A 25869-nucleotide genomic window follows, 5' to 3' on the forward strand; every position below is an offset into this window, starting at 1 on the left:
TCAAATAAAAGAAGGAAGCATATGTCACATATAGACACAGGGATCGAGTGAATTCCTAGAAGAGTGTAAGGGCAGTAGGAGTATATTCAAGAGGGAAATCAGGAGGGCAAAAAGCTGGCATGACATAGCTTTGGCAAGAAGTGTTAAGGAGAATCCAAAGAATTTCTACAAATACATTAAGGACAAAAGAGTAACTAAGGAGAGAATAGGTCTCCTTAAACATTAGCGGGTCAGGCAGCATCTGAGGAGCAGGAGAGTCAACATTTTGGGCAAAAGCCCTTCATCGGGTATTTCCAGCATCTGCAGTCCTCACTTTTGTCTCCTTAAACATCAGCAAGGCCATCTGTGTGTGAAACTGCAGGAGATGGGTGAGATATTAAACAAGTATTTGTATCAAGGTTTACTGTGGAGAAGGATATGGAAGATAGAAAACTCAGGGAAATAAATAGCAACATCATGAAAAATGTCCAAATTGCAGAGGAGAAAGGGCTCGGGCATCTTAAAACATGTAAAGTTGGATAAATCCCTGGGATCTGATCAAGTGTACCCCAGAACTTTGTGGGAATCTAGAGAAGTGATTGCAGGACTTTTGCCTGAAACATCGACTCTCTTGCTCCTCAGATGCTGCCTAACCAGATGTGCTTTACCAGCGCCACACTGTGAACTCTAATCTCCAGCATCTGCAGTCCTCACTTTCACCTAATTGATTGCAGGGCCCCTTGCTGAGATATTTGTTTCATTGATAGTCACAGGTGAGGTGCTGGAAGACTGGAGGTTGGCAAACATGGTGCCATTATTTAAGAAAGTTGGTAAGGAAAAGCCAGGGAACTGTAGACTGGTGAGTGTGATGTCATTGGTGGGCAAGTTGTTGGAGGGGCATGATTTACATATATTTGGAAAGGCAGGGACTAATTGTGGATAGTCAACATGGCTTTGTGCATGGGAAATCATATTTCACTAAATTAACTGAGTTTTTTTTTTGAAGATGTGACAAAGAAGATTGATAAAAGTAGAGCGGTGGACCTTGTCTATATGGACACTTCAGTAAGGTATTTGACAGGGTTCTGCATGATCGACTGGTTAGCAAGGTAGATCATATGAAATCCAGGGAGGGCTAGCTATTTGGATACAAAATTGGCTCAAAGTTAGGAGTTTTGAATTGAATTGAATTGAATTTATTGTCATGTGAACTGTGATACAGAGAAAAGCTTTGTCCTGTGAGCAATACAGGCAGGTCAGAGTTAAGTAGCGTAGATAAGTACATAATACGTAAACAGCAGCAAAAACAAACAAAAACAAGTATAGGCGAATGCTAAGAGTTTGTGAGTCCATTCAGTATTCTAACAACAGTAGGATAGAAACTGTTACGAAACTGGCTGGGGCGTGTGTGTTCAGGCTTCTGTACCTTCTCCCTGATGGTAGACGTTGTAGAAAAACATTGCCAGGGTGTGGTGGATCTTTGAGAATGCTGGTGACCTTTCCTTGACAGCGGGCCTGGTAGTTAAATTCTATAGATGGGAGGTTGGCCTTTGTGATTGTCCAGGCCGAGTTCACCACTCTCTGTAACTGTCTCCGATCTTGAATAGTACAGTTGCTATACCAGGTAGTGATACATCCAGACAGAATGCTCTTGATGGTGCAACTATAAAAGTTGGCAAGGATATTCGCTGTCATGCCAGATTTCCTCAGCTGCCTGAGGAAGAAGAGACGTTGTTGGGCCTTTGTGACCAGGTCCGTATGAAGAGTCCAAGAAAGCTTGTTGTGGATGACCACTCCCAGGAGCTTGACACTCTCCACTCATTGCACCTCTGTGCTGTTAATGTGTAGGGGAGCATGAGTAACATTCTGTCGAAACTCATTAATGAGTTCCTTGGTTTTGCTGGCATTGAGAGCTAGGTTGTTCTCAGTGCACCATTTTTCCAGGTCTTCCACCTCTCTTCTGTAGTCTGTTTCATCCGCCATGTGAGATTTGACCAACTATAGTGGTGTCATCAGCAAACTTGTATATGGCATTAGTCTGGTATTTGGTGATGTAGTCATGGGTATACAGTGAGTGCATTAGGGGGCTTAGTATGCACCCTGGGGTGTCCAGTGTTGAGTGTTGGTGAGGATGAAATATTGTGCCCAATCTTCACTGATTGTGGCCTGTGGGTCAGGAAACTGAGGATTCAGTTGCAGAGAGTGAGGCTTAGTTCAAGATCACTAAGTTTTTAGTATCAGTCTCGAGGGGATAATAGTGTTGACTACAGTTCAGCCTTCAATGAATAGAATTCTTATGCAGCTGTTCTTGGTGTCAAGATGTTTTATAGCGGAGTGAAGGGCAAGTATTATGGCATCTGACATGGATGCCTGGTCTGATAGGCAAATTGGAGTTGGTCAAGATTAGTGGGGAGACTGAAGTTGATTAATTCCATGACCAGCCTTTCAAAGCATTTCACGACCACCGAAGTTAGGGTCACTGGGTGGGAGTCATTGAGACATGCTGCATGAGCCTTCTTAGGCAGAGGGATGATGTTGGCCCTCTTGAAACAGGCAGGGACAGTAGCCTCCTGCAGGGAGATGTTGAAGATGTCTGAGAAGACCTCTGCAGGTTGATCTGCGCGTGCCCGGAGTGCACGGCCTGGTACTCTGTCTGGTGCCATCATTTTCTTTGGATTCACACGAATGAAGACTGATCTGACCTCTGATGCAGTGACTGTTTGGATACTTAGAGGGTGGTGTTGGAGGATTGATTTTTGGATGGAGGCCTGTGACCAGCAGTGTGTCGCAAGGTTCTGTGCTGAGTCCACTGCTTTTTGTCATTTATGTAAATGACTTCAATGTGAATATAGGAGGTATGGTTAGTAAGATTGCTAATGACATCAAAATTGATGGTGTGGTGCACAGCAAATAAGGTTACTTCAGAGTACAGCAGGCACTTGATCAGGTGGGCCATTTAATCGAGAAGTGCCAGATGGAGTTTAATTTAAAGAATGTGGTTGAGAGGTGACGTTTACAGAGGTTAATAAATCATGGGGGTATGGATAGGGTTAATAGTAGGACAGGGGATTCAAGACTGGGGCACGTTTTTAAGGTGAGAGGAGAAAGATTTTTAAAAAGACATGGCGCAAATATTTCTACATAGGGAGTTTTGCATGTGGAATGAGCTTCCTCAGGAAGTATGGATGTGGGCACAAATACAACATTTAAAAGACAAGGTTTGTGTTAAGATTTGTAGCTTGGATGCAGGTTGCTGTGGTTGTGGGTATGTTCGACAAGCTGTGAAGTTGATTTGTAGGCTTTTTCTCCCTTGTATGGTGACATCTTCATTGCTTTGGAGATTCCTGTGAAGTGCTGTTGGACTGAGTCTTCTGGAAGTTAAGACCGTTGCATAACTTAATGAATAGGAAAGGTTTGGAAGGATATGGGCCAGGAGCAGGCAGGTGGGACTAATTTAGTTTGGGATTATGGACTGCTTTCTTCCTGTATGATTCTACGAGAAGTGCTGCATTTTAGTAATCGTGGCAGGACTTGTATACTTCATGGTAAGGTTCAGGGGAGTGTAGCCAAACAAAGAGACCAAGAGATGCGCTTCATACTTTCTTGAAAGTGGAGCTGCAGGTAGACATGGTTGTGAAGAAGGTGTTTGGTGTGTTTGCCTTTATTGGTCAGTGCATTCAGTGTAGGAGTTGGGATGTCATGTTACAGCTGTACTGGACATTGTTAGGCCACTTTTGGAATACTGCATTCAGTTCTGGTCTCCCTGCTAATAAAAAAAGACGTTGTGATACTTGAAAGGCTGCACAAAAGATTTACAAGATATTGCCAGGTTTGGAAGGTTTGACCTATAGTGAGAGGCTGAATAAGCTGGGCTATTTTCCCTGGAGTGTCTGAGATTGAGGGGTGACCTTTTATAGAAGTTTATAAAATCATGTGGGGTATGGATAGGGTAAATAGCCAAGGTCTTTTCCCCATGGTAAAAGAGTCCAACAGGTTTAAGGTGAGACAACGTTTTCATGCAGAGGGTAAGGTGTGTATGAAAAGAGCTGCCAGAGGAAATAGTGAAGCCTGATACAATTATAACATTTAAAAGGCACCTGGATGGGCATGTGAATAGGAAGGGTTTAGAGGGATGTGGGCCAAATGCTGGCAAATGATCCGAGATTAACTTAGGATATGTGGTCGACATGGACGAGTTGGGCTGAAGGGTCTGTTCGCCTGCTGTAAATTCCTATGACTGTAATTGTGAAGATGTATTTTCAAAGGTGACTTTGGAAGATGTGTTCCAATTAGCCGTTAGGATCACCACAGGCTCCAAGGGCTGAATGGCTGCCTACGCCTAATTCTTATTAACCACTAAAATAGAACTTGCTGGGCCATTGTCCTGAACTATAGTACAGAAATATCCACCCCACAGCTGAATCACATTTCTGACAACGATCTTTTATGCTGTCAATGGTCATTGTGATAAATTTAGTTTTTCTTTCTTGTAATGGTTAAGTGAAATGTTTCCCAAGTATTCAGTTTGCTGGTGAGTCCAATAGCTTCGATTCAGTCTACAGAGTTTACTAAACCATCCATGCAATCCTACATTCTTCATGCCAGATAGACCATTTGTCAATTTGCCTTGTGTTGTGTAATACAACAAAGATCATGTTTATTGTCAGCACTGTTGCTGGATGGCAGAGCATCTGCACGTGTGCACAAGCAAAGCAGAACAGTGGCATGGGAATGCTAAGCAAGAGGATGACAACTGCCTGGAACATAGATGGGTACTGTCCATATAGACACCAGAAGGGCAGAGACAGACTTCTGAGCATCAGCTCCCTGTCACTGAAATCAATGGACATTTTGCTATCTGCTTCCTTCCCATCCAGCTTGCAATTCACAAGGACTTGCACCCTCCAAAGTAACAGCTCACAGTTTATCATTCTAACAAATTTGTTGTGGAAAGGCTAAGTTCATTATTAAACAATATTTAAATCGAAATCCACAACACTGAAATCAGAATTTTAAAAATTGTGAAAATAAAGCATTGAGTGCAGCTCAGATTCCTGTTGTCAGGAGGGAATTATTGACATGACACCTTTTCTCGTCTTTAGGGTTTTGCAATTACATGCCAGTGCTCAAAATATTTCATTGTAACTGTGTTCTTCACAGGAAATACACATTTGGAAGTTCCACTGACCATTGATATAAGGCTTTGGGAAATGCAGACATAATAAAACTGTAGATTTAGTTGTTTGCTTGTTTGCAAGTGCTGACGTCAGCTGTGTATGCACAGATGTTTCCTGGAGAGGGCAATGGTTCAAGACCAGCAGATGAGCACAGTCCTGCCCAGCAAGCTCTTTAACTGTCTAATAAGAATTAGGAGGAGTAGGCCATTCAGCCCTTTGAGCCTCTTATGATCCTAATGGCTAATTAGAACATTTCCTCCAAAGTCACAGTTGAAAATAATTCTTCACAGGCATCATCTGCATATGCACCCATGGCCGTCCTTGCATTGATAACACCCATTCCTGTCAAACCATTTCATGAACGTTGACACCTCTGACTGCAACTCATTAGCCTACAATGAACTGGAGATGGTATGGGACTTTGAACAAGATTTATGGTACATTGTTTCCTGTAAGATAGACTGTATATTTTAAACAGCAGGAGAAAGTGAGGACTGCAGATGCTGGAGATCAGAGCTGAAAATGTGTTGCTGGAAAAGCACAGCAGGTCAGGCAGCATCCGAGGAACAGGAGAATCGACGTTTCGGGCACAAGCCCTTCTTCAGGAATGAGGAAAGTGTGCCAAGCAGGCTAAGACATTTCCAACGCCCCTCCCCCAAGTCCCTCCTCCCTACCTTTTATCTTGGCCTGCTAGGCACACTTTCCTCATTCCTGAAGAAGGGCTCATGCCCGAAACGTCGATTCTCCTGCTCCTTGGATGCTGCCTGACCTGCTGCGCTTTTCCAGCAACACATTTTCAGCTATTTTAAACAACTGTTAATAATCAGCAGCCTATTTACTCAGCAAACTGAGCCTCTATGCATTACAGCAAAGTATCCCAATAAAAGCAAAATTATTTCTCCCAGGGATTACAATGAGTGGAATATAGTTAAATAATACAACTTCCAAAGACATGACCAATACTAGATACATAAGGGTGAATCTTACAGTTTTTTGGCTAAGTGCAAGTCTTGTTGAATTTGTTAGAAGCTTCATGTACTTATCTAAGGTATGACTTGATTGGCTAGCATGCAATATGATACTTTTCACTGTAACTTGGTACATGTGACAATAATAAATCAAATCAATATTCACCCCACCTTACCACAGGCTGTAGCCTGAACAACTAGCTGCTCACCGGATATCCTAGAATCAGCTGGTATCCTTGGTGTAGGCACTACATTTTAAAAGGCTGTTGTATACCCAGACAAACACTGTCAGTTCAGAGTTGCCTTGCTGACAATTTCCCTGGCTGTGGCAATTTGGGGAAATCTTCACCCTCACTTTGTAGGCTGTGCCCTGGAACTCCTGCTGTACATCTCAGACAGCCCACATTACTCTGACCTTTTATAAGAGTCTGAGCTCAAGACTTAACTGTCAAGAAAATTAGTCAATCATCTTTAGTTTGGTTGGGACTTTGGTCACAATACTCATTCTTTTATTAAGAAGAAATTTATACTCCGTTGATAAATGGATCTGAGTTTGACACCCCAGGAAATCCAGTCCCGAGAATTGAAACTATTTGTGTCTGTGTGTGTATGTGTTTGATTGGCAGCTCTATTTCAGTTTGAGATAAGTCCTTGAATTCCCAATTGTTTTTCATGGATCTTCAAAGGGTTTCGGAAATCTATCTCTGTCTTACTTCAATCTAGCTGTCCTTCAGAAACTGTCAGAAAGTGAGGATTAGACAGAACAAATGAAGGAGGGATAACATAAAATTCCTGATTTTGCTCAATGAAAGTAACTGCATTTTCCTACTCGAGGAGAAGTAGTTAAGGCAAATATCATCATCTTTCTGTTTTTCATACTATTTATACTATTGGGTGTAGGATCATTTAGTATGAAAATAAACATAATTCTGAGTTTTATGACTAGAGTCTTTGTGACAAAAGCAATAAAGGGATGCTCAACATTTAGAGTGTACAAGTTAGGCTTTGACTGGAGATTGGTAGTCCATTGTTTTTCCCCACAAGATAGGAGGATGTGGGGTTAGAGGATGAGGAACTTTACCATCATTTTTTAATAATTTGTACAAGGCATGTGAACAATATTGTCAAAATTAACATTTAGTGCTCATCTCTAACTTCCCTTCAAATGATGGTGGGGATGTGCCTTCTTGAACCCTTAGCACTGTCAGAGATGGAGGGAGGACATTCCAGAATTTTGACCCAGTGACAGTAAAGAAATGGCAGTATAGTTCCAATTCAGGATGGCGTATGCTTTAGAGGGGAACCCGTGGGATGTGGTCTTCCCATGTACCTGCTGTGCCTGTCCACCTCACTGATCGAGGTCTGTGTTTGAAAGGTGCTGTCAAAGAAGCCTCAGAGAGTTATTATAATGTATCTTGTTGCACATTATTGCTGTGGTGTACTGTGTGTGTGGAGGGGGTAAATGTTCAACGTGACAGATAAGGTACCAAGTTAGCTAATGAGGGAGTCACGGAGGGAATGGTCTCTGCAGAATGCTGAAAAGGGTGGGGAGGGAAATATATCTCTGGTGGTGGGGTCTGACTGTAGGTGGCGGAGGATGGTGCATTGTATCTGGTGGTTGGTGAGGTGGAAGGTGAGGACCAGTGAAGTTCTGTCCATTTTGAGGTTGGAGGGTTGATGTTCAGGAGTAAAGGTGTGGGAAGTGGAGGAGATGCACTGGAGGGCATTTTTGACTCCCTGGAAGGTGAAATTGCAGCCTTTCAAGTAGGACATGCAAGTCCTGGGCCACCTCTACCGCCAAATCTGAGCCACCCTGACGCCTGGAGGAAGAACACCTCATCCTCCAACTTGGGACCCTCCAACCACACAGCATCAACATCAACTTCACCAGTTTCCTCATCTCTCCATCTTCCCCAACCCACCTTATCCCACATCCAACCCTCCAAATCGGCACCAGCCTCTTGATCTGTCCTACCTGTCCATCTTCCTTCCCACTTCTCCACTCCACCCTCCACTTCAACCTGTCACAATCACCCCCACCTTCATTTACCTATCACATTCCTAGCTACCCTACCCCTCCCATTTATCACTCAGCACCGCTGTCCCCTACCTCCCACATTCCTGATGAAAATCTCCTGCTCAATGTCAATCCTCCTGCTCCTCAGTTGCTGCCTGGCCAGCTATGTTTTTCCAGCATCACACTTTTTGATTCTGATCTCCAGCATCTGCAATCCTTACTGTCTCCTCCTTGAGGCAACACTCTGACTATGTTTGTCATCAAAGCAGCATTTAACATTCTCACCTCAATGCTGGAACTCAGTCCTTTTGTCCATGTTTGAACTAAGGTTCAAACTGGGATCTGGAGCTAAGCGGACCAAGTTGGGCATTGGTGAGCAGGATAATACTGTTCAAGTGTCACATGATAGCCTTGTCGATGAATGTTTGGCCAAGTTGGATTATCCTGCCTTTTGTATATAAACATACCTGGGTAACTTTCCACATGGTCAAGTATATGCTTGTGTTGTAGTTGCAGTCACATAGCTTAAAGAGAGACTTGGCTAGTTCTGGAGCACAAGTCTTTTGTACAATTGCCAGAATATTGTCAGGGACTGTAACATTTGTGGAATGCAGTGTCTTCAGCCTTTTTTTTTACTTCATGCACAATGAACCTAATTGGTTGAAGACCAGCAGGCATGATGCTGAGGATCATGGGTGGAAGCCTTGATGAATCATACACATGGTATTTCTAGCTGAAGGTGGAAACACAAGCTTCAGCTTTGACTGTTTCAGTAACATGCCAGTTTCTGCATTATTAAGGATAGGAACATTTGTGGAGCTTCCTCCTCTAGTTAAATATTAGATTGCCCACAACTATTCAGGACCGAATGTGGCAAGACTGAAGGTCAGATTTGTTGGTTGTGGCCATAATAAGATGCTTCTACTGTTTAGCACGGATGCAGTCCTGTTTTGCACATCCAATTGTTGGCATGTCATATTCTAGGTGTGCCATCTGCTGATCCTTATCGAATCAGAGTTGGTCCCCTAGCTTGATAATGGCAGAGCAAATAATATGCTGATCTGAGGTTACAGATTGCAGTTGAATGCATTTTTGCTGTTATTGATGGTCCATAGTGCCTCAAGGGTGCTAGTTTTGAGTTTATGGATCTATTCTGAATCAATTGCAGTCAGCAAAAAGGGTAGTGCTGTACAATGCAATGGATTCTAACCCATGTTAAACTGGAGCTTGTTTAAACATTGTGCAGTGGCCACTTTTCAGCAATTTTACCATGAAAATATTGTGACTTGTAGATTGTTGAGATGGCAATCAAATAGTATTATTCCTTCCTTTAGTTTTTCTTGCACCATCTATTTGGTGGACTCATTTTCGCAATAGAATATTTTCTTGTTTTTCTTTTTAAATCTAAATTAAGCAGTTTTTTTAATACAAAGAAAGGGAACAGCAACTGTCTAAAAACAAATTCAGAACTGTTGATTATCAGGAGAAGAGTGAAGCAGAACTGAGGTACTAAACTATATGTTTGGACATGTGGTAAATTAATCTGCAATGTGGTATCCTTTCAGTGCTAAACATTGTTGGCAAACTGTTTATTGTTGTTACATATGTTTGATTCAAGATAATTCAATCTTTATAAATTAAAATGCATGTTTTCTGTTTCTAGCTTGCATTTTTGTATTATTATGCTGGATAATTTCTGTATGTCAGGACACTGCTTGCCACGGCTCACTAGATAGTGGTCTTTGCCTGAGTAGGAAGATGAGTTCAAGTTCCGTTTCAGATATCTGACCACAAAATCTAATCTGACACTCGCATTGTCACACTGACAGAATGCTGCATTGTCAGGTGTGCTGCCTTTTAAATGCCTTGGCTACTCCGCCAAGTGGATTCAGTTGACCTCATGGCCATTATATTGAATAAGTACATGATGCTGTGGTCAAAATTTCTCCATCATAGCTTCTTGAAAATGGAGTTGCAGGTAGATAGGATAGTGAAGGTGTTTGATATGCTTTTCTTTATTGATCAGAGTACAGGAGTTGAGAGGTCATGTTGTGGTTGTACAGGACATTGGTTAGGCCGCTGTTGGAATATTGCATGCAATTCTGATCTCCTTCCTATCAGAAAAATGTTGTGAAACTTGAAAGGGTTCAGAACAGATTCACAAGGATGTTGCCAGGGTTGGAGGATTTGAGCTACAGGGAGAGGCTGAACAGGCTGGGGCTGTTTTCCCTGGAGCATTGGAGGCTGAGGGGTGACCTTTATAGAAGTTTACAAAACTACGAGGGGCATAGATAGTGTAAATAGGCAAAGTCTTTTCCCTGGGGTCGGGGAGTCCAGAACTAGAGGGCATAGGTTTAGGGTGAGAGGGGAAAGATGTAAAAGAGACCTAAGGGGCAACTTTTTCACGCAGAGGGTGGTACTTGTATGGAATGAGCTGTCAGAAGTGGTGGAGGCTGGTACAATTGCAACATTGAAGAGGCATTTGGATGAGTATATGAATAGGAAAGGTTTGGCAGGATATGGGCCAGGTGCTGGCAGGTGGGACTAGATTGGGTTGGGATATCTGATCGGCATGGATGGCTTAGACCGAAGGGTCTGTTTCCATGCTGTACATCTCTATGACTCTGTGTGATGATTATACTACTGCTTGTGAGATCTCACTGCATGCACCGGTCACATGGAAATGGTGACTTCAGATATGGGTTCCTAAGCACCTATTGTGCTGAATTTTGTGTTTCAGGGATTTAAATATTATGCAATAATAACTTATTGGCTGTGCAAACCAAGAAAGACTCCTGTATGCACTTGTTCACAAATGGTACCCACAGTGAACCAAGCAGTATTACCAGTGCTAATACACACAACAATGTCTTTAGCATCCTCAAGTGTCCATGTCACCACTTCTACATTTACGCATGATAACAAACAGAGGGAATAGTCAATACTGAGGAGGGCTGGAAGAAATATATAAATTTTGCAGAATGTGTAAGCAGTCTGCCAATGAAATTCATCACAATGATTGTGAAGCATTACAGTTAGTAGGAAGAGGAGAGATGTCACTAATATCTTCAAGTTCCCAGTCTAGGTGAGATGGACAAATAAAGGAGATCTGAGTACAGGAGATCAATAAAAGGTCATGCTGTGCGTGAAATAAAAAGCAAACTTAGTGTTGGGTTTTATTTCTTCTGCAGGGATAGAATGGAAAAGTAACTCTTATGCTAAACCTGCATTGAATTTTAGTTGGACTTGCCCGAAACGTCGATTTTATTGCTCCTCGGATGCTGCCTGAACTGCTGTGCCCTTCCAGCACCACTAATCCAGAATCTGATTTCCAGCATCTGCAGTCATTGTTTTTAACCTGCAAATAAATTACTGCATAATGTATTGGTTGTCATATTATGAAAAGGGTCTACTGAAAAGTTACAAATACTTGATTAGTAGTACAGAACATAAACATTGCTGAAAAGAGATACATGGTTGAAGCACTGCATGGGTAGGTATCATGAAAGGATGAACAAGCTGGGTCTCCTTTCTTGAAAACAGAAAGCTGAGGAGTGACCAAATGGAGGTCTTAAAATTCTAAAGGGATTTTATAGAGTGGATACAGACAGGCTGTTTCCTCTGTGGGAAAGATCAGGACCAGAGGCCATCAATATAAAATAGTCTCCAAGAGATAATTAATAAGAAGGTTCTTTGTCCAGTGAGTAGTGAGAATATAAAGAACTCCATTAGCATAGTGAGTGATTGAAGTGAATAGTATCAAGACATTTAAGGGGAAATGAGGGAAGCACATGAAAGAGAAGATAATAGATGGTTATGATAAATTTAAATGACAAAAGATGTGAGGAGGCTTGACCATAAGGAATAGGAACTGAAGCAGTCCATTCAGCCATTGAGACTGCTATGTCATCCCAAGAGATATCGGCTTATCTGATGATCCTCAACTCCACATTCTTGTCTATTGCCATAACCCTTGATTGCTTTACTGATGAAAATACCTGTCTGCCTCAGCCTTGAATATATTTAGTGACCCAGCTTTTATGTCATAAAGAATGCTACAGATTCACTACCCTCTGAGAGAAGAATTTCCTCCTTATCTCTGCCTTAAGCATTGACTCCCTTATTCTGAGATTATGTCCTCTGGTCTTAGCCTCTCCCACAAGGGCAAACAATCTTTCTGCACTTACCCTGCCAAGTCCCTAAAACATTTACCCTTATCAACAAAATCACATCTCATTCTTCTAAATTCCAATGACTACAAGCCGAATCTGCGTTCTCTCCTCCACATCTGCAAACGATCTAGTGAACTTTCTCTGGACTGCCTCTGATGCCAGTACGTCTTTCTTTAGGTTAGGGGTTCAAAACTGTTCAGATATTCCAGATGTGGTCTGATTCGTGCTTTGTATAATTTTAGCAAGAGACCCCCCCCCCAAATTTTTATCCCATTCTATTTCAAATAAAGACCAACAGTCAATTTCCCTACTGACTGTGTATGTTATTGAATGTTTATGCAAACTTTTTAAATGTGGTACATCATAAAGAGCTGCTTAGGGCTAGTGGTTTGGCTTACTGTTGAACAGCCTGTTTCTATTCTGTAAATCTTTGTAATTCTAAGTAACATTGTTCCTTATGAGCACACATTAACAAAAATAGACTGATTGTGGACTGTACAAAGTTTTGAAATCATTACTTCTAAGTATGAAAGCCTATAAAATTTGTCTGGCTTGGCATTTGGAATAGCGAATGAAAAACCTTGCTTGGAAAAAGTGGGAACAGACAATTGAGTTTCGAAAGCATAAATTTGGAAATGATCAGCACGGATGAGAAGTGAGTCACTTTTTCATGCATTTTTAATGAGGGTGGTTAAAAAGAATTCTCATTTTCTTCAGAGGAAACAGATGAGTTCATGGATCCCGTGAAAACACCTACTGGTCTTGTCGGAGTGGAAGCAGCTTCTCTCCCAGCCCCCCTGCAGCCCACTACCTTGCACAACATCTCTCTCAAACATCTGGGAACAGAAATCCAGTAAGTGTTTTTGACATCACAGTACTTTTCAGCAGGGCTGTGTAGGATGTGCAGAGGGTTATGGTCTGGAGTATGTTACCTGACAGGATGGTGGAAGAAGATTGAACAGTAACTTACAAAAGGTGTCGGACACATATTTGATCATAGAACCTGCAGTGTGGAAGCAGGCCACTCACACCACCAGGTCCATAACCACCCTCCGAAGAGTATCCCAGTCAGATGAACCCTGCTAACCTATCTCTGTAACCCTAATCATTCCTAACCTGCACATCCCTGGACACTACAGGGCAATTTAGAATGGCCAATCCACCTAACTTGCGCATCTTCGGAGCGTGGGAACAAACCACAGCACCCACAGAAAACCCATGTAGACATGGGGAGAATGAGCAAGCTCCACACAGATACAGGGAGAATGTGCAAACTCCACACAGACAGTCACCTGGGGGTGGAATTGAACCTATGTCCCTGGTGCTGTGTGGCAGCACTGCTAACCCACTGAGCATTGTTCTGCATTGAGAAATGTTGTCAGGACTCTGGGAAAAGGGGTGTTGTGGAATGGGACAAATTTGGCAGCTCTGTTAAAGAGTCAGATAAGGTGCAATGAGCCACAAAAATAACTTTGTTCTGTGCTATCTAATTTGGCATTTCTAGGATTGGTGAAAGTGTATTGTGCTTGGGGGGAGTTTTCAGTCTTGCATTCCCTGTCCCCTCTAGCCCCCCTTTCTGTCCTCACAATGGCCATGTGAACTTTTTTTTAATTCATCAGGGATGCTGCATTAACAAACAAGCATACACATGGACACAGACACACCTGCATACAGAAAAAACAAAAGGTTCCTTGAGTAACAATAGGCAGAGCATGCTGTATTTATAATGAAAGACTATCATCTGCAGAATAGCTCAATAAAGAGAACCACTCAGCAGCAATGAAATGGAGAGGGTTAAATTAGATAAACTTGAAACTAGGTGGAGCATGTTTATAGATTCAGATTTTGGAGCCACTTTTAATTATATTTATGCTGCTAATTTGCAACATGCAAATCCTCTAAACTGATGGGGCTAGCAGACTGTAAAAGTAGTTTAAACACACCTTATGTGAATAATGCCTTTGGTTTTACTTTAGTCCCAATCATAATCTAAATTTTTTTTACTAATATTAACAGAACAAGGAGAAAGCTGAACCTAAATATTAATGAGAACAATGATTAAAGTCATGGAGAATTGTTTGATAATTGAATGTTCAAAGGAACACAGTGGAGGAGCTGTTAAACGTTTGGACCACCTGGAGAATTTGTTTAATATTCAGAAAAGCACCCACTTCAAGACTGAGTGCTTGATAGCTCTCAGACCATGGGACTATTGCATAAGAAAGATAATGTTCCTCAGGAGCGGGAGGGAATGAGAGTGAGATATCGAAGTCCTAGCTTTAGCCACTGCTATCAATAACTACTCAACAGGAGAGAACAAGCTAAAATCTCCTGGGACCAGCCTAAGTGGTGATTGGAGAAATGGCGCATGGGCAGAGGAGAGCTTCTGTTTCAATCACAGAATCTGTCACTTGTGCACTTGCTGTCCCTCCAATCACAGGTTCTCTCTCTGTGGCTTGTACTGCTCTTCCTGATACAGAATCTCTGACTGGCAGAGTTAGAGTCTGTGATTGGAAAAGCAGCTCCAAGGCTTCTGCACTCACTGCTCCTCCAATCACAACATTACAGTCAGACCTTAGGCAGGGCAACTTGTCAGTTTGATTGACAGTTGTCATTATTTGGAAAAATAGAAAGTGGAGTTGCTGAGAGTGGCCAAGTCCTTTAGGTACCTTCATGGCTCATTAGCTGACTTAAAATTAGAAAAAGTCAAAACAATAGCACTTTAAAAAAGGATGGACAATAGGCAGCATACTTGCAGATGTTGGACATTACAGTCAAGATTAGAGTGGTGCTGGAAAAACACAGCAGGTCAGGCAGAATCCGAGGAGCAGGAAAATCAACCATTTCGGGCAAAAGCCCTTCATCAGGAACGAGGCTGGGAGCCTTGGGGCTGGAGAGAGAAATGGGAGGGGGTGGGGCTGGGGAGAAGGTAGCTAAGAGTGCAATAGGTGGATGGAGGTGGGGGTAATGGTGATAGGTCAGAGAGGAGGCTGGAGCAGATAGGTGGGAAGGAAGAAGGACAGGTCATGAGGATGGTGCTGAGCTGGAAGGTTGGAACTGGGGTAAGGTGGGAGGAGGGGAAATGAGGAAACTGGTGAAGTCCACATTGATGCCCTGGGGTTGGAGGGTTCCGAGATGGAAGATAAGGCGTTCTTCCTCCAGGCATCAGGTGGTGAGGGAGTGGCAATGACCGAGGCTCAGGACCTGCATGTCTTCGGCAGAGTGGGAGGGCGGAGTGGGTCATTCCATCTCCATCAACGATGACCAACTCAACACTAACATTTTTGTACAAACCCACTGACTCCCACAGCTACCTGGATTACACCTCCTCCCACCCTACCTTCTGTGAAAATGCTATCCAGTATTCCCAATTCCTCCCCTTCCGCCACATCTGCTCCCAGGAGGACCAGTTCCACCACAGAACACACCACCAGATGGCCGCCTCCTTTAAAGACCACAATTTCCCTTCCCACATGGTTGAAGATGCCCTACAACACATCTCATCCACGTCCCACACCTCCGCCCTCAAACCCCACCCCTCTAACCTCAACAAGGACAGAGCAACCCCCCCCCCCCTCCCCGGTCCTCACCTTCCACCCTACCAACCTCTGCATAAATCACATCATCCGCCAACATTTCCACCACCTTCAAACAGACCCCACCACCAGGGATATATTTCCCTCCCCACCCCTATCCGCTTGCCACAAAGACCATTCCCTCCGTGACTACCTGGTCAGGTCTACGCCCCCCAACAACCCACCCTCTCCTCCTGGCACCTTCCCCTGCCACCACAGGAATTGCAAAACCTGCACCCACACCTCCCCCCTCAACTCCATCCAAGGCCCCAAAGGAGCCTTCCACATCCATTAAAATTTCACCTGCACTTCCACACATTTAATTTATTGTATCCGTTGCTCCCGATGCAGTCTCCTCTACATTGGGGAGACTGGATGTCTTCTTGCAGAGCGCTATAGAGAACATCTCCGGCACATCCGCACCAATCAACCACACCGCCCTGTGGCTGAACATTTCAACTCTCCCTCCCACTCTGCCGAGGACATGCAGGTCCAGGACCTCCTCCATCGCCACTCCCTCACTACCCGACGCCTGGAAGAAGAACGCCTCACCTTCCACCTCGGGACCCTCCAACCCCGTGGCATCAATGTGGACTTCAGTTTCCTCATTCCCCACCCCCCCCCCCCCCCACAACCTCACCCCAGTTCTAACCTTCCAGCTCTGCACCATCCTCATGACCTGTCCCACCTGTCAATTTTCCTTCCCACTTATCCACTCCACCCTCCCCTCTGACCTATCACTTTTATTTCCACCTCCATCCACCTATTGCACTTCTCCCCAGCCCCCCCACCCCCGCCCCCCCATTTATCTCTCCAACCCCAAAACTCCCAGCTTCATTCCTAGTGAAGGGTTTTTGCCTGAAACGGTCAATTTTCCTGCTCCTCGGATGCTGCCTGACCTGCTGTGCTTTTCCAGCACCACTCTAATCTTGACAATATGTGGCACGTGGTCAGTGCAGGAGAGAGAGAGAGAAAAAGAAACCCAAACTGCTAACTGACACAATAGTGAATCTGCACAGTTACTGCCTTGCTGTTTGAATTCATGTATCTCCGCACATTGAAGTGCATCTAGGAAAACTTAGCAAATAGTGAAATTCACAACTGACCTTAGAGGAACCTGTGTGGGAGAGCTCACAGCACAGGAACAGACAAGTGAATAGTTGTTATGTATAGCCTTGCACTAAGTCTACAGTAGTGAGTAGAGTGGGTTCTTTCTTGTTTGCATGTTATAGTGAGATCTGTCTCTTGGTTAAGTTTTAAAAGTTGAAAATGTGTTGCTGGTCAAAGCACAGCAGGCCAGGCAGCATCTCAGGAATAGGGAATTCGACGTTTCGAGCATAAGCCCTTCATCAGGAATGAGAGAGAGTAGCCAAGCAGGCTAAGATAAAAGGTAGGGAGGGCTTATGCTCGAAACGTCGAATTCCCTATTCCTGAGATGCTGCCTGGCCTGCTGTGCTTTGACCAGCAACACATTTTCAGCTGTGATCTCCAGCATCTGCAGACCTCATTTTTTACTCTAAGTTTTAAAAGTATAAACCATAAATATTTAAGTTAGCCTGGAACACTTTTTTTTAACAGCAATAAGATGGTGCTATTTTCTGGGTCTGTAGATTGTGAAGGAGCAAAGATGGCATTTAGTAGAGGGATGTGGGAGTTTAGGGAAAGTTTACATGCTAATGATGGTTGTGTCTGCAGCAAGTGTCTTTGGTTGCAAATCCTATCAGATCGAATAGATCGGTTGGAGCGACAGTAAGAGGCAGTGAGGAGTTTACAAGAGCAAGGGGGTATGATTGATCACAATTATAGGAAAGGAAAAAAGTGTAGATGCAGTCAGATAGATGGGTTAACTCCAGGAAAGGTAGGAGAGGTAGGCAGGTAATTTAGAAGTCTTTTGTGGCTATCCCCACTTCAAATATGTATGGTATTTTGGATATTGCGGGAGGTGATGGACTGTCGGAGGAATGTAGCATGAACAGCCAAGTTTCTGGTATCATGACAGGCCCTAATGTAATGAGGGGTACATCGGGTTACAAGCGACTGACTGTGATAGGGGAATCTCTAATCAGAGGCACAGACAGATGTTTCTACGGCCAGCAGCGAAAAATCAGAATGTTGTCCTGCCTCCCAGGTACCAGGATCAAGGATGCCTCACAGAGGGTGCAGAATGTTTTTAAAGGGGACAGGGACCAGCAGGAGGTCATTGTACATGTTGGAACCAACAACATAGGAAGGGAAAATGATGAGATTCTGTACAGGGAATATAGAAAGTTAGTCAGGAATTTAAAAAGGAGATCCTTGAACGTAGTAAAATCTGTATGGGACCCAGGGAGATAGTGAGGAAAGAGATCAATCTGAGACTGGTACATTTGGGAAAGGGAGCAAGTCAAGCAGTCAGGGCAGGAAGGAACAAAGTAGAGAACAAGATAGGACTAATAAATTAAACTGCATTTACTTCAATGCAAGAGGCCTAAGAGGTAAAGCAGATAAACTCAGGGCATGATTAGGAATATGGGACTGGGATATCGTTGGCAATTGCAGAGACATGGCTCAGAGATGGGCAGGACTGGTAGCCCAACTTTCCAGGATACAAATGCTATAGGAAGGATAGAAAGGGGGCAAGAGAGGATAGTGTTTTTGATAAGGGATAGCATTATGGCTGTACTTAGGGAAGATATTCCTGGGAATACAACCAGGGAATTTATTTTGCTGGAACTGAGAAATAAGAAAGGGATGATCACCTTATTGGGATTGTATTACAGACCCCTCCCAATAGTCATGGGAAATTGAGAAACAAATTGGTAAAGAGATTTCAGTTATCTGTAAGAATAATAGGGTGGTTATGGTTGGGGATTTTAACACTCCAAACATAGACTGGGACGGCCATAGTGTAAAGGAGAGGAAGTATTAAGTTTAAATGGAGAGGAATTTGTTAAGTGTACAAGACAATTTTCTGATTCAGTATGTGAATGTACCTACTAGAGAAGGTGCAAAACCTGACCTACTCTCGGGAAATATGGCAGGGCAGGTGACTGAGGTGTCAGTGAGGGAGCACTTTGGGGCCAGCGGCCATAATTCTATTAGTTTTAAAGTAGTGATGGAAAAGGATAGACCAGATCTAAACGTTGACGTTCTAAATTGGAGGAAGGCTAATTTTGACAGTTTTAGGCAAGAACTTTCAAAAGCTAAATAGGGGCAGATGTTCGCAGGTAAAGGAATGGCTGGAAAATGGGAAGCTCCAGAAGTGAAATAATGAGACTCCAAAGAAAGTATATTCCTGTTAGGGTGAAAGGCAAGGCTGGTAGGTATAGGGAATGCTGGATGACTAAAGAAATTGAGGTTTTGGTTAAGAAAAAGAAGGAAGCATAAGTTAGGTATAGATGGGGAGATCGAGTGAATCCTTAGAACAGTATAAAGGCAGTAGAGGTATACTTAAGAGGGAAATCAGGAGGGCAAAAAGGACACATAAGATAACTTTGGCGAATAGTTAAGGAGACTCCAAAGGGTTTTTACAAATATATTAAGGACAAAAGGATAGCTAGGGAGAAAATAGGGCCCCTCAAAGATCAGCAAGGCGGCCTTTGTGTGGAGCTGCAAGAGATGGGTGGATACTAAACCAGTATTTTGCATCAGTATTTACTATGGAGAAAGACATGGAAGATATGGAATGTGGGGAAATAGATGGTGACATCTTGAAAAATGTCCACATTACAGAGGAGCAGGTGCTGGATACCTTGAATTGCGTAAAAGTGAATAAATCCCCAGGCCCTGATTAGGTGCACTGTAGAACTCTGTGGGAAGGTAAGGAAGTGATTGCTGGGCCCGTTGCTGAGATATTTGTATTGTTGATAGTCACAGGTGAGATGCTGGAAGACTGGAGGCTGGCTGACATGGTACCACTATTTAGGAAAGGTGGAAAGGACAAACCTTGGAACTGTAAACCAGTGAGCCTGACATCTGTGGTGGGCAAGTTGTTAGAGAGAATCCTAAGGGACAGGATTATCATGTATTTGCAAAGGCAAGCACTGATTAGGGATAGACAACATAGTTTTGTGTGTGGGGAAAAATGTGTGTCTCACAAACTTGATTGAGTTTTTTTTGAAGAAGTAACAAGGAGGATTGATAAGGGCAGAGTGATTGATGGGATCTATATTGACTTCATTAAGGTATTTGACAAGGTTTCCCATGGGAGACTGGTTAGCAAGGTTAGATGTCCTGGATTACAGGGAGAACTAGCCATTTGGATACAGATGCATGAGTAGATGGGGAGCAGAGGGATATGGACACTTAAGAATTGGGCGATTGGTTTAGACGATGGATTTGGATCGGCTCAGGTTTGGAGGGCTGAAGGGCCTGTTTCTGGGCTGTAAATTTTCATTGTTCTTTAGAATTTGCTTGAAGGTAGAAGACAGAGGGTGGTGGTGGAGGAGGGTTGCTTTTCAGACTGGAGGCCTGTGATCATTGGAGTGCCACAAGGATCAGTGCTGGGTCCACTACTTTTCTTCATTTATATAAATGATTTTTGGATGTGAACAAAGGAAACAATAGTATGGATAATATTGTAAGAATTTGTAAAATTGGAGGTGTAGTGGACAGTAAAGAAGGTTACCACAGAGTACCACAGGATCTTGGTCAAATGGGCCATTGGGCTGAGGAGTGGCAGATGGAGTTTAATTTAGATAAATGTGAGGTGCTGCATTTTGGAAAACCAAATCTGAGCAGGATCTATACACTTAATGGTAAGGTCCCAGGAAGTATTGCTGAATAAAGACACCTTGGAGTGCAGGTTCATAGTTCCTTGAAAGAAGAGTCGCAGGTAGATAGGATAGTGAAGAAGGCATTTGGCTTTTCTTTTTTGGTCACAGTATTGAATACAGGAATTGGGAGGTCATGTTGCAGATATATAGGATGTTGATTAGGCCACTGTTGGAATATTGCATGCAATTCTGGTCTCCTTCCTATTGGAAGGATGTTGTGAAACATGAAAGGGTTCAGAAAAGATTTACAAGCATGTTGTCGGGGTTGGAGGACTTGGGCTATTGAAGAGGCTGAATAGCCTGTGGCTGTTTTCCTGGGAGTGTCGGAGGCTGAAGGGTGACCTTTCTAGAGGTTTACAAAATCATGAGGGGCATAGATAGGATAAATAGAGAAAGTATTTTCCCTTGGGTGGGGGACTCTAGAACTAGAGGGCATAGGTTTAGGTTGAGAGGAGAAAGATAGAAAGGGACCTAAGGGGCAACCTTATGGAATGAGCTGCCAGAGGAAGTGGTGGAGGCTGGTATAATTGCAACATTTCAAAGGCATCTAGATGGATATATGAATAGGAAGGGTTTGGAGTGATATGGGCCAAGTGCTGGCAAATGGCACTAGAATCGGTTAGGATTTCTGATCAGCATGGACGAGTTGGACCGAAGGGTGTGTTTTCGTGCTGTACATCTCTATGACTCTAATAGCCAATCCCACTGACAGTTGCATTGAGTGGGAACTGCTGCTGATGACCTTCAAACAGCTTTGTAGTATTTCAGTGGGCTTTTAAAAAAATAAACTCCTTCAGTTTTCATTGAAGCCCACCAGCAAACCATGAAGCTGCCTGAAGTTCGGAAGCAGAGGCTGCTGCTCACAGCAACTGTCAGTGGAATTGGCAATTCTGATTCATTTCATTTTCTCCAAAAAGCTGCTTTTTTTTTGGCATTTCCCCAAATTTTCTGTCTGGTTTGCCTGCTTGATATACTGTCCCAGGCTCCCATGGGAGATTTTGCTCCCATGATGAATTTTGTCAACTTCATCACCCATCCTGGGCACCTCCTGAGCAGTGGGTGGTGTTTCAGATGTTTGCATTGGCTGCCCATTACTCCAATGGATTGTGACATCAGCAATTACCAGTCAATTATGTGAGGTACAGTCCAGATCAGATAAGCTGACTCTGCATTCAAAGGATGTGCATAATGCTGGCATTTCCTCATTGCCCTTCACAAGGTGGTGCTAAAGCTCCTTCTGACAATGAGTGGATTGTTAGACCAGTGCAGATGGCAGCTAGCAAACAATGACAATGGATCAGGACTTAGCTATAGGTTGGACCAGCTAAGGGTGGCAGATTTCCTTCCCTCCAAGAAATTTGTGAACCAAAATGGACTTTAGATAACAAGTTAGATGATTTCCGTAAATATAGTTCCCTAATTGCTGTAATGCAATTCACATTTGTGTCTCAGGATTACAAATTCTTACAATATTATCCCATACTATTGTTTCCTAGGGTATGCACACATAATTGTTCAGTAAGCTATTCTCTCACTCAGGGTTGAAATGGGAAACTTTATTGCTTTATTTCTTTTCACCCAACCTGAAGTGATCCAAGGCCATTGTGGGTCCATTCCAGTCACTAGTAAATCACTAGTAGGGAATTAGGGGAAAAAAACTTTATCTGGAGAGTGGTGAGAATATGGAACTCACTACCACAGGAAGTCCTTGAGGTAAATAGCACAGATGCATTTAAGGGGCCGCAAGAAGAACACGTGAAACAGAAAGGAATAAGGATGTACTGATTTGATGAGTTAAAGTGGGAAGGAGGAGACTTAGCTGCAGCATGAACTAGTTAAGCCAAATGACTTGTTCTTCGGCTACATTATCTGTGTTTATGGTTTGGCATCTTCAATTTCAAGTGGAAAGTCCCTAAGCGATTTTAATGTCAATAGAATGCATGCACTGACCTTGGACTTGGGAATTTGAAGCATTCTACATTTGGGCAGAATTATCAAAAAGGGATCTTACAACATGCATACAGATCACAAATGGTTCTATGACTTAACAATTTGTTTAGACAATGCAAGACATTGACAGATGGTAAGATACGAATCATTTCATGCTGGATTTGTAATTCTTCATATTTGCTTGATGTTGGATATAGTGTGCACTGTTTTTCAAAATCAAAGATTTGCTTAATCGAGTCACCACTCTAACTTTGTTAATTTGGTTATTATTTGTTCATTTTCCCCCAAACAGGAATCTCGGTTCTAAAACTGTGTTTCAGTTCTCCAGAAGCAAGTCATTAAGAGAAAGTAAGACCTGTTTTGAAGAAATTAATAAGGGACCAAATGAGACTGGACAAGATGTATCCCAGAACAAGGAAGGAGATATACCAGGTAGGGCTACAACGTTTAATACATCCAGATAACAATCAAAAACTAACCTGCTTGCATTTCCAAAAGCATCTGTACTCCTCACCTCAGTGAACTATAGTGATTTGCCACTTATTGATTTATCTACCTTTTATTTGGGTTTTTCCTGAATCATAGTGGGTGCAGATTGGAAGTAATGTGACTTTTGGAAAGAACATACCTGGAAAGTACCGAGTTGAGAACGATGTTTCACTGCTGCTTTTGATAAGGCCTGTGAGGATAGATCCAGCACTAGGATCAGAGGAACATTGGACTCTATGGGATCAAGGTTTTCTGATGCAACTTCTGCAAATTCTGCTTTAGAGAGCCTATTTATGTACTGAATTGCTTGCCTTTGTTTAAATTTTGACCCCCACCCCCACCGCCACAACCAAGGAGATCATTAAACTAATTTATTTTGCTGTTGTATAATGAGAATCATTGGCACGGGACAACATTCATTGCTCTTGAACAGTGGTAATGAGCTGTCTGTGGCAGGCGAATAACTGATGACCTGACTCCCCAGAATCTACAAGGCAGATATTAGGAGTACAATGTGACATTCTCCACACTTTTCTAACTGATGATGCCTCCAACAATACTCAGGAAGCTCAACACCATGCAGGACAAAGTCACATGCTTAATTGGCACCCCATCTGTGGACATCAAATGGAAGCAGTGTGCTACATTCAAGGTGCACTCCAGTAACTCATCGACAACATGTCCCAATCTCATGACATCTACTACCTCCAAGGAGAAGAACTTTGGATGAGGGAACACCATCACCTGTAAGTTCTCCTTCAAGCCATACTTCATTCTGACTTGGAAATATGTCGCTGCTTCTGTATCATCTCTGGTCAAAACCCTGGAAATCACTTTCTAACAGCACTCTAGTTGTGCCTACACAATACAGATAGCAATGCTTCGAAATGTTGACCTTCTGAAGGGCAATTAGGGGTGTGCAATGGAAAATTATTTAGTGTCTTGCTAGGACATTCAAGAAGGCAATCAAGAACCACCAATATTGCAAATGAGTCTGGAGTCACATTTTTTCAGATGAGATGTGGGTAGCAGATTCCTCCGATATATTTACACTAATCTGGTTGTTGCACAATAGTGATTAACAACAGAACTTTTTATTCTTTACATTGTGAAATTGTGACTGCCTTGAAGATTTTGTTTGTGATCATATACATTACTGTATTGGAGCTGGTCTCTGCTTATAAGTTCTCCAGATATTTTTGTTCTTTGAAGTATCTCAGTGTTGGCCAGTTTGTCCTCCCACTTGTTGTCCTTGATGTTCCGTATGCATCTCCTGGAGAATCTGCTGAGCTGCTTCACATGTTTGTTTCCTCCCAGGAGAGCAGCTTTGCACAAAACTAGTGTGGTTGCAAGTTTGATACCTCCTTTCCTTCCAATCTTTTGAAAAACAAGCTAATATGGAGCTTCACCTGGTAATTCATTGATGGTGCAGACATTTCTAATTGTTTTTGAGTTATCTACCATTTTCAGGGTTGTGTTATTGATACTTCTGGTAGATGTGCTATAGTTAGAATTTGATGGTAGATGGAGTGTCTCTGTCTTCCTTAAGTTGATGGTTAGCCCATTGTCCTCAATCACTTTCCAGAAACCGATTGTGATCCATTTGCAGACCATATACATAGTGATAGTCATTGACAAATGCTATATTAAACGCACACCTTAAGTGCTCAACCCAGCAATCTTCAATAATTTCAATGTCTGATCAGGAAAGATTCCTTGTATCAGTGAGAACACATACGTAGCCTTTGGGGGGGGGGGGGGGGCACATGCACATTCTCCTGGAGTGATTCCATTGCGTCTGCCTCCAGCAGATGAATTTCAGTTTTCCAGCCATTTAGAAATTTAGAGTTTCCTTAATTTGATTGGTTCCAGTAGTCTCTTTCATGTTCTCAAGACATCTTTGGCAACTTCCAAGGCTTTTAATTTGAAAGTTGACCATACTTCTTCAATATCCTCCCTTGCGTTTTCTTTGGAGGAGATCTGGTCCTTGGGTTTGAGTCTGAAGTGCAGAGATATCTAGCTTCAGAATGTGTTCTTCGTCTTTTCAGTGTGGTAGGAAATCTGATGCTGGAGCAGAGCTGTGGTACGTAGATCTCTGTGGTCTTCTCATAACCTTGATGATCATTATCTTTTATGTTACTCTGTTATACCAGCAAGCGGAAGTGTGCACTGCTGTTGCTCTGAAATGTGCTAGTTCCTCTGGTCTTTCCTTATGGGTGATTTGTTGATTAGCAACTTTAGCAAATCCATTCCATGTTGGAAAAGAGGAGCCAAGGATTAGCATTGAGCAAATAAGGGATTTAGATTTATTATAAAAGATTAGTTTGGCATGTTCAGGCAGATCTCCAAGCCTTTCTGAAATATTTAGGAAACTTTCCAGCCAAAATTCTCTATTTGAAAGCTAAAGTTTGAATTCCACCTCGTTTAGTAAGTGGTGGTTTTCATTTGAAATTATGCTCATTTTTCAATGTTTTGCCGTAATTCTCTTTGTTATCGAGTGTATAAAGGTAAACTGAGTATTCCTGTTAACTGTAGGTTTGTTTAATGGCTCCTATGGTTCCATGCTGGAGAATCTGCATTGGAGTTAATAAAGGGACTCATTGTCACAGTTCACACATAATTGACATTAAGGAGGACTTCATCTTTCTCCTTGCAGTCATCACTCTTATTGTTTTAGACTAGAAGAGAAAGAAAAGAACTACCATGTATATAGATCTGTTCACAACCCCCAGATAATCCAAAGTTCTTTCTAACTGAAGTATGACAGTATAAGAAACATGGCCACCAA

The 25869-nt window shown here is 42.7% G+C and overlaps 1 protein-coding gene across 3 annotated transcripts in view; it reads left to right on the forward strand.

Annotated features, from left to right (window-relative positions):
• tbc1d2 (TBC1 domain family, member 2) overlaps window positions 1-25869 on the forward strand; it is a 79133-nt gene that overhangs the window by 18852 nt on the left and 34412 nt on the right. For all 3 annotated transcript variants that reach the window (XM_060839517.1, XM_060839526.1, XM_060839507.1), the window contains 2 exons: window positions 13031-13166; window positions 22885-23024. In XM_060839517.1, coding sequence (XP_060695500.1) covers window positions 13031-13166; window positions 22885-23024 — 276 coding nt within the window. The remainder of the gene's footprint in view (window positions 1-13030; window positions 13167-22884; window positions 23025-25869) is intronic.

The sequence above is a fragment of the Hemiscyllium ocellatum genome, chromosome 2 (assembly GCF_020745735.1).
Source record: "Hemiscyllium ocellatum isolate sHemOce1 chromosome 2, sHemOce1.pat.X.cur, whole genome shotgun sequence".
Taxonomy (NCBI): Eukaryota; Metazoa; Chordata; class Chondrichthyes; order Orectolobiformes; family Hemiscylliidae; genus Hemiscyllium; species Hemiscyllium ocellatum.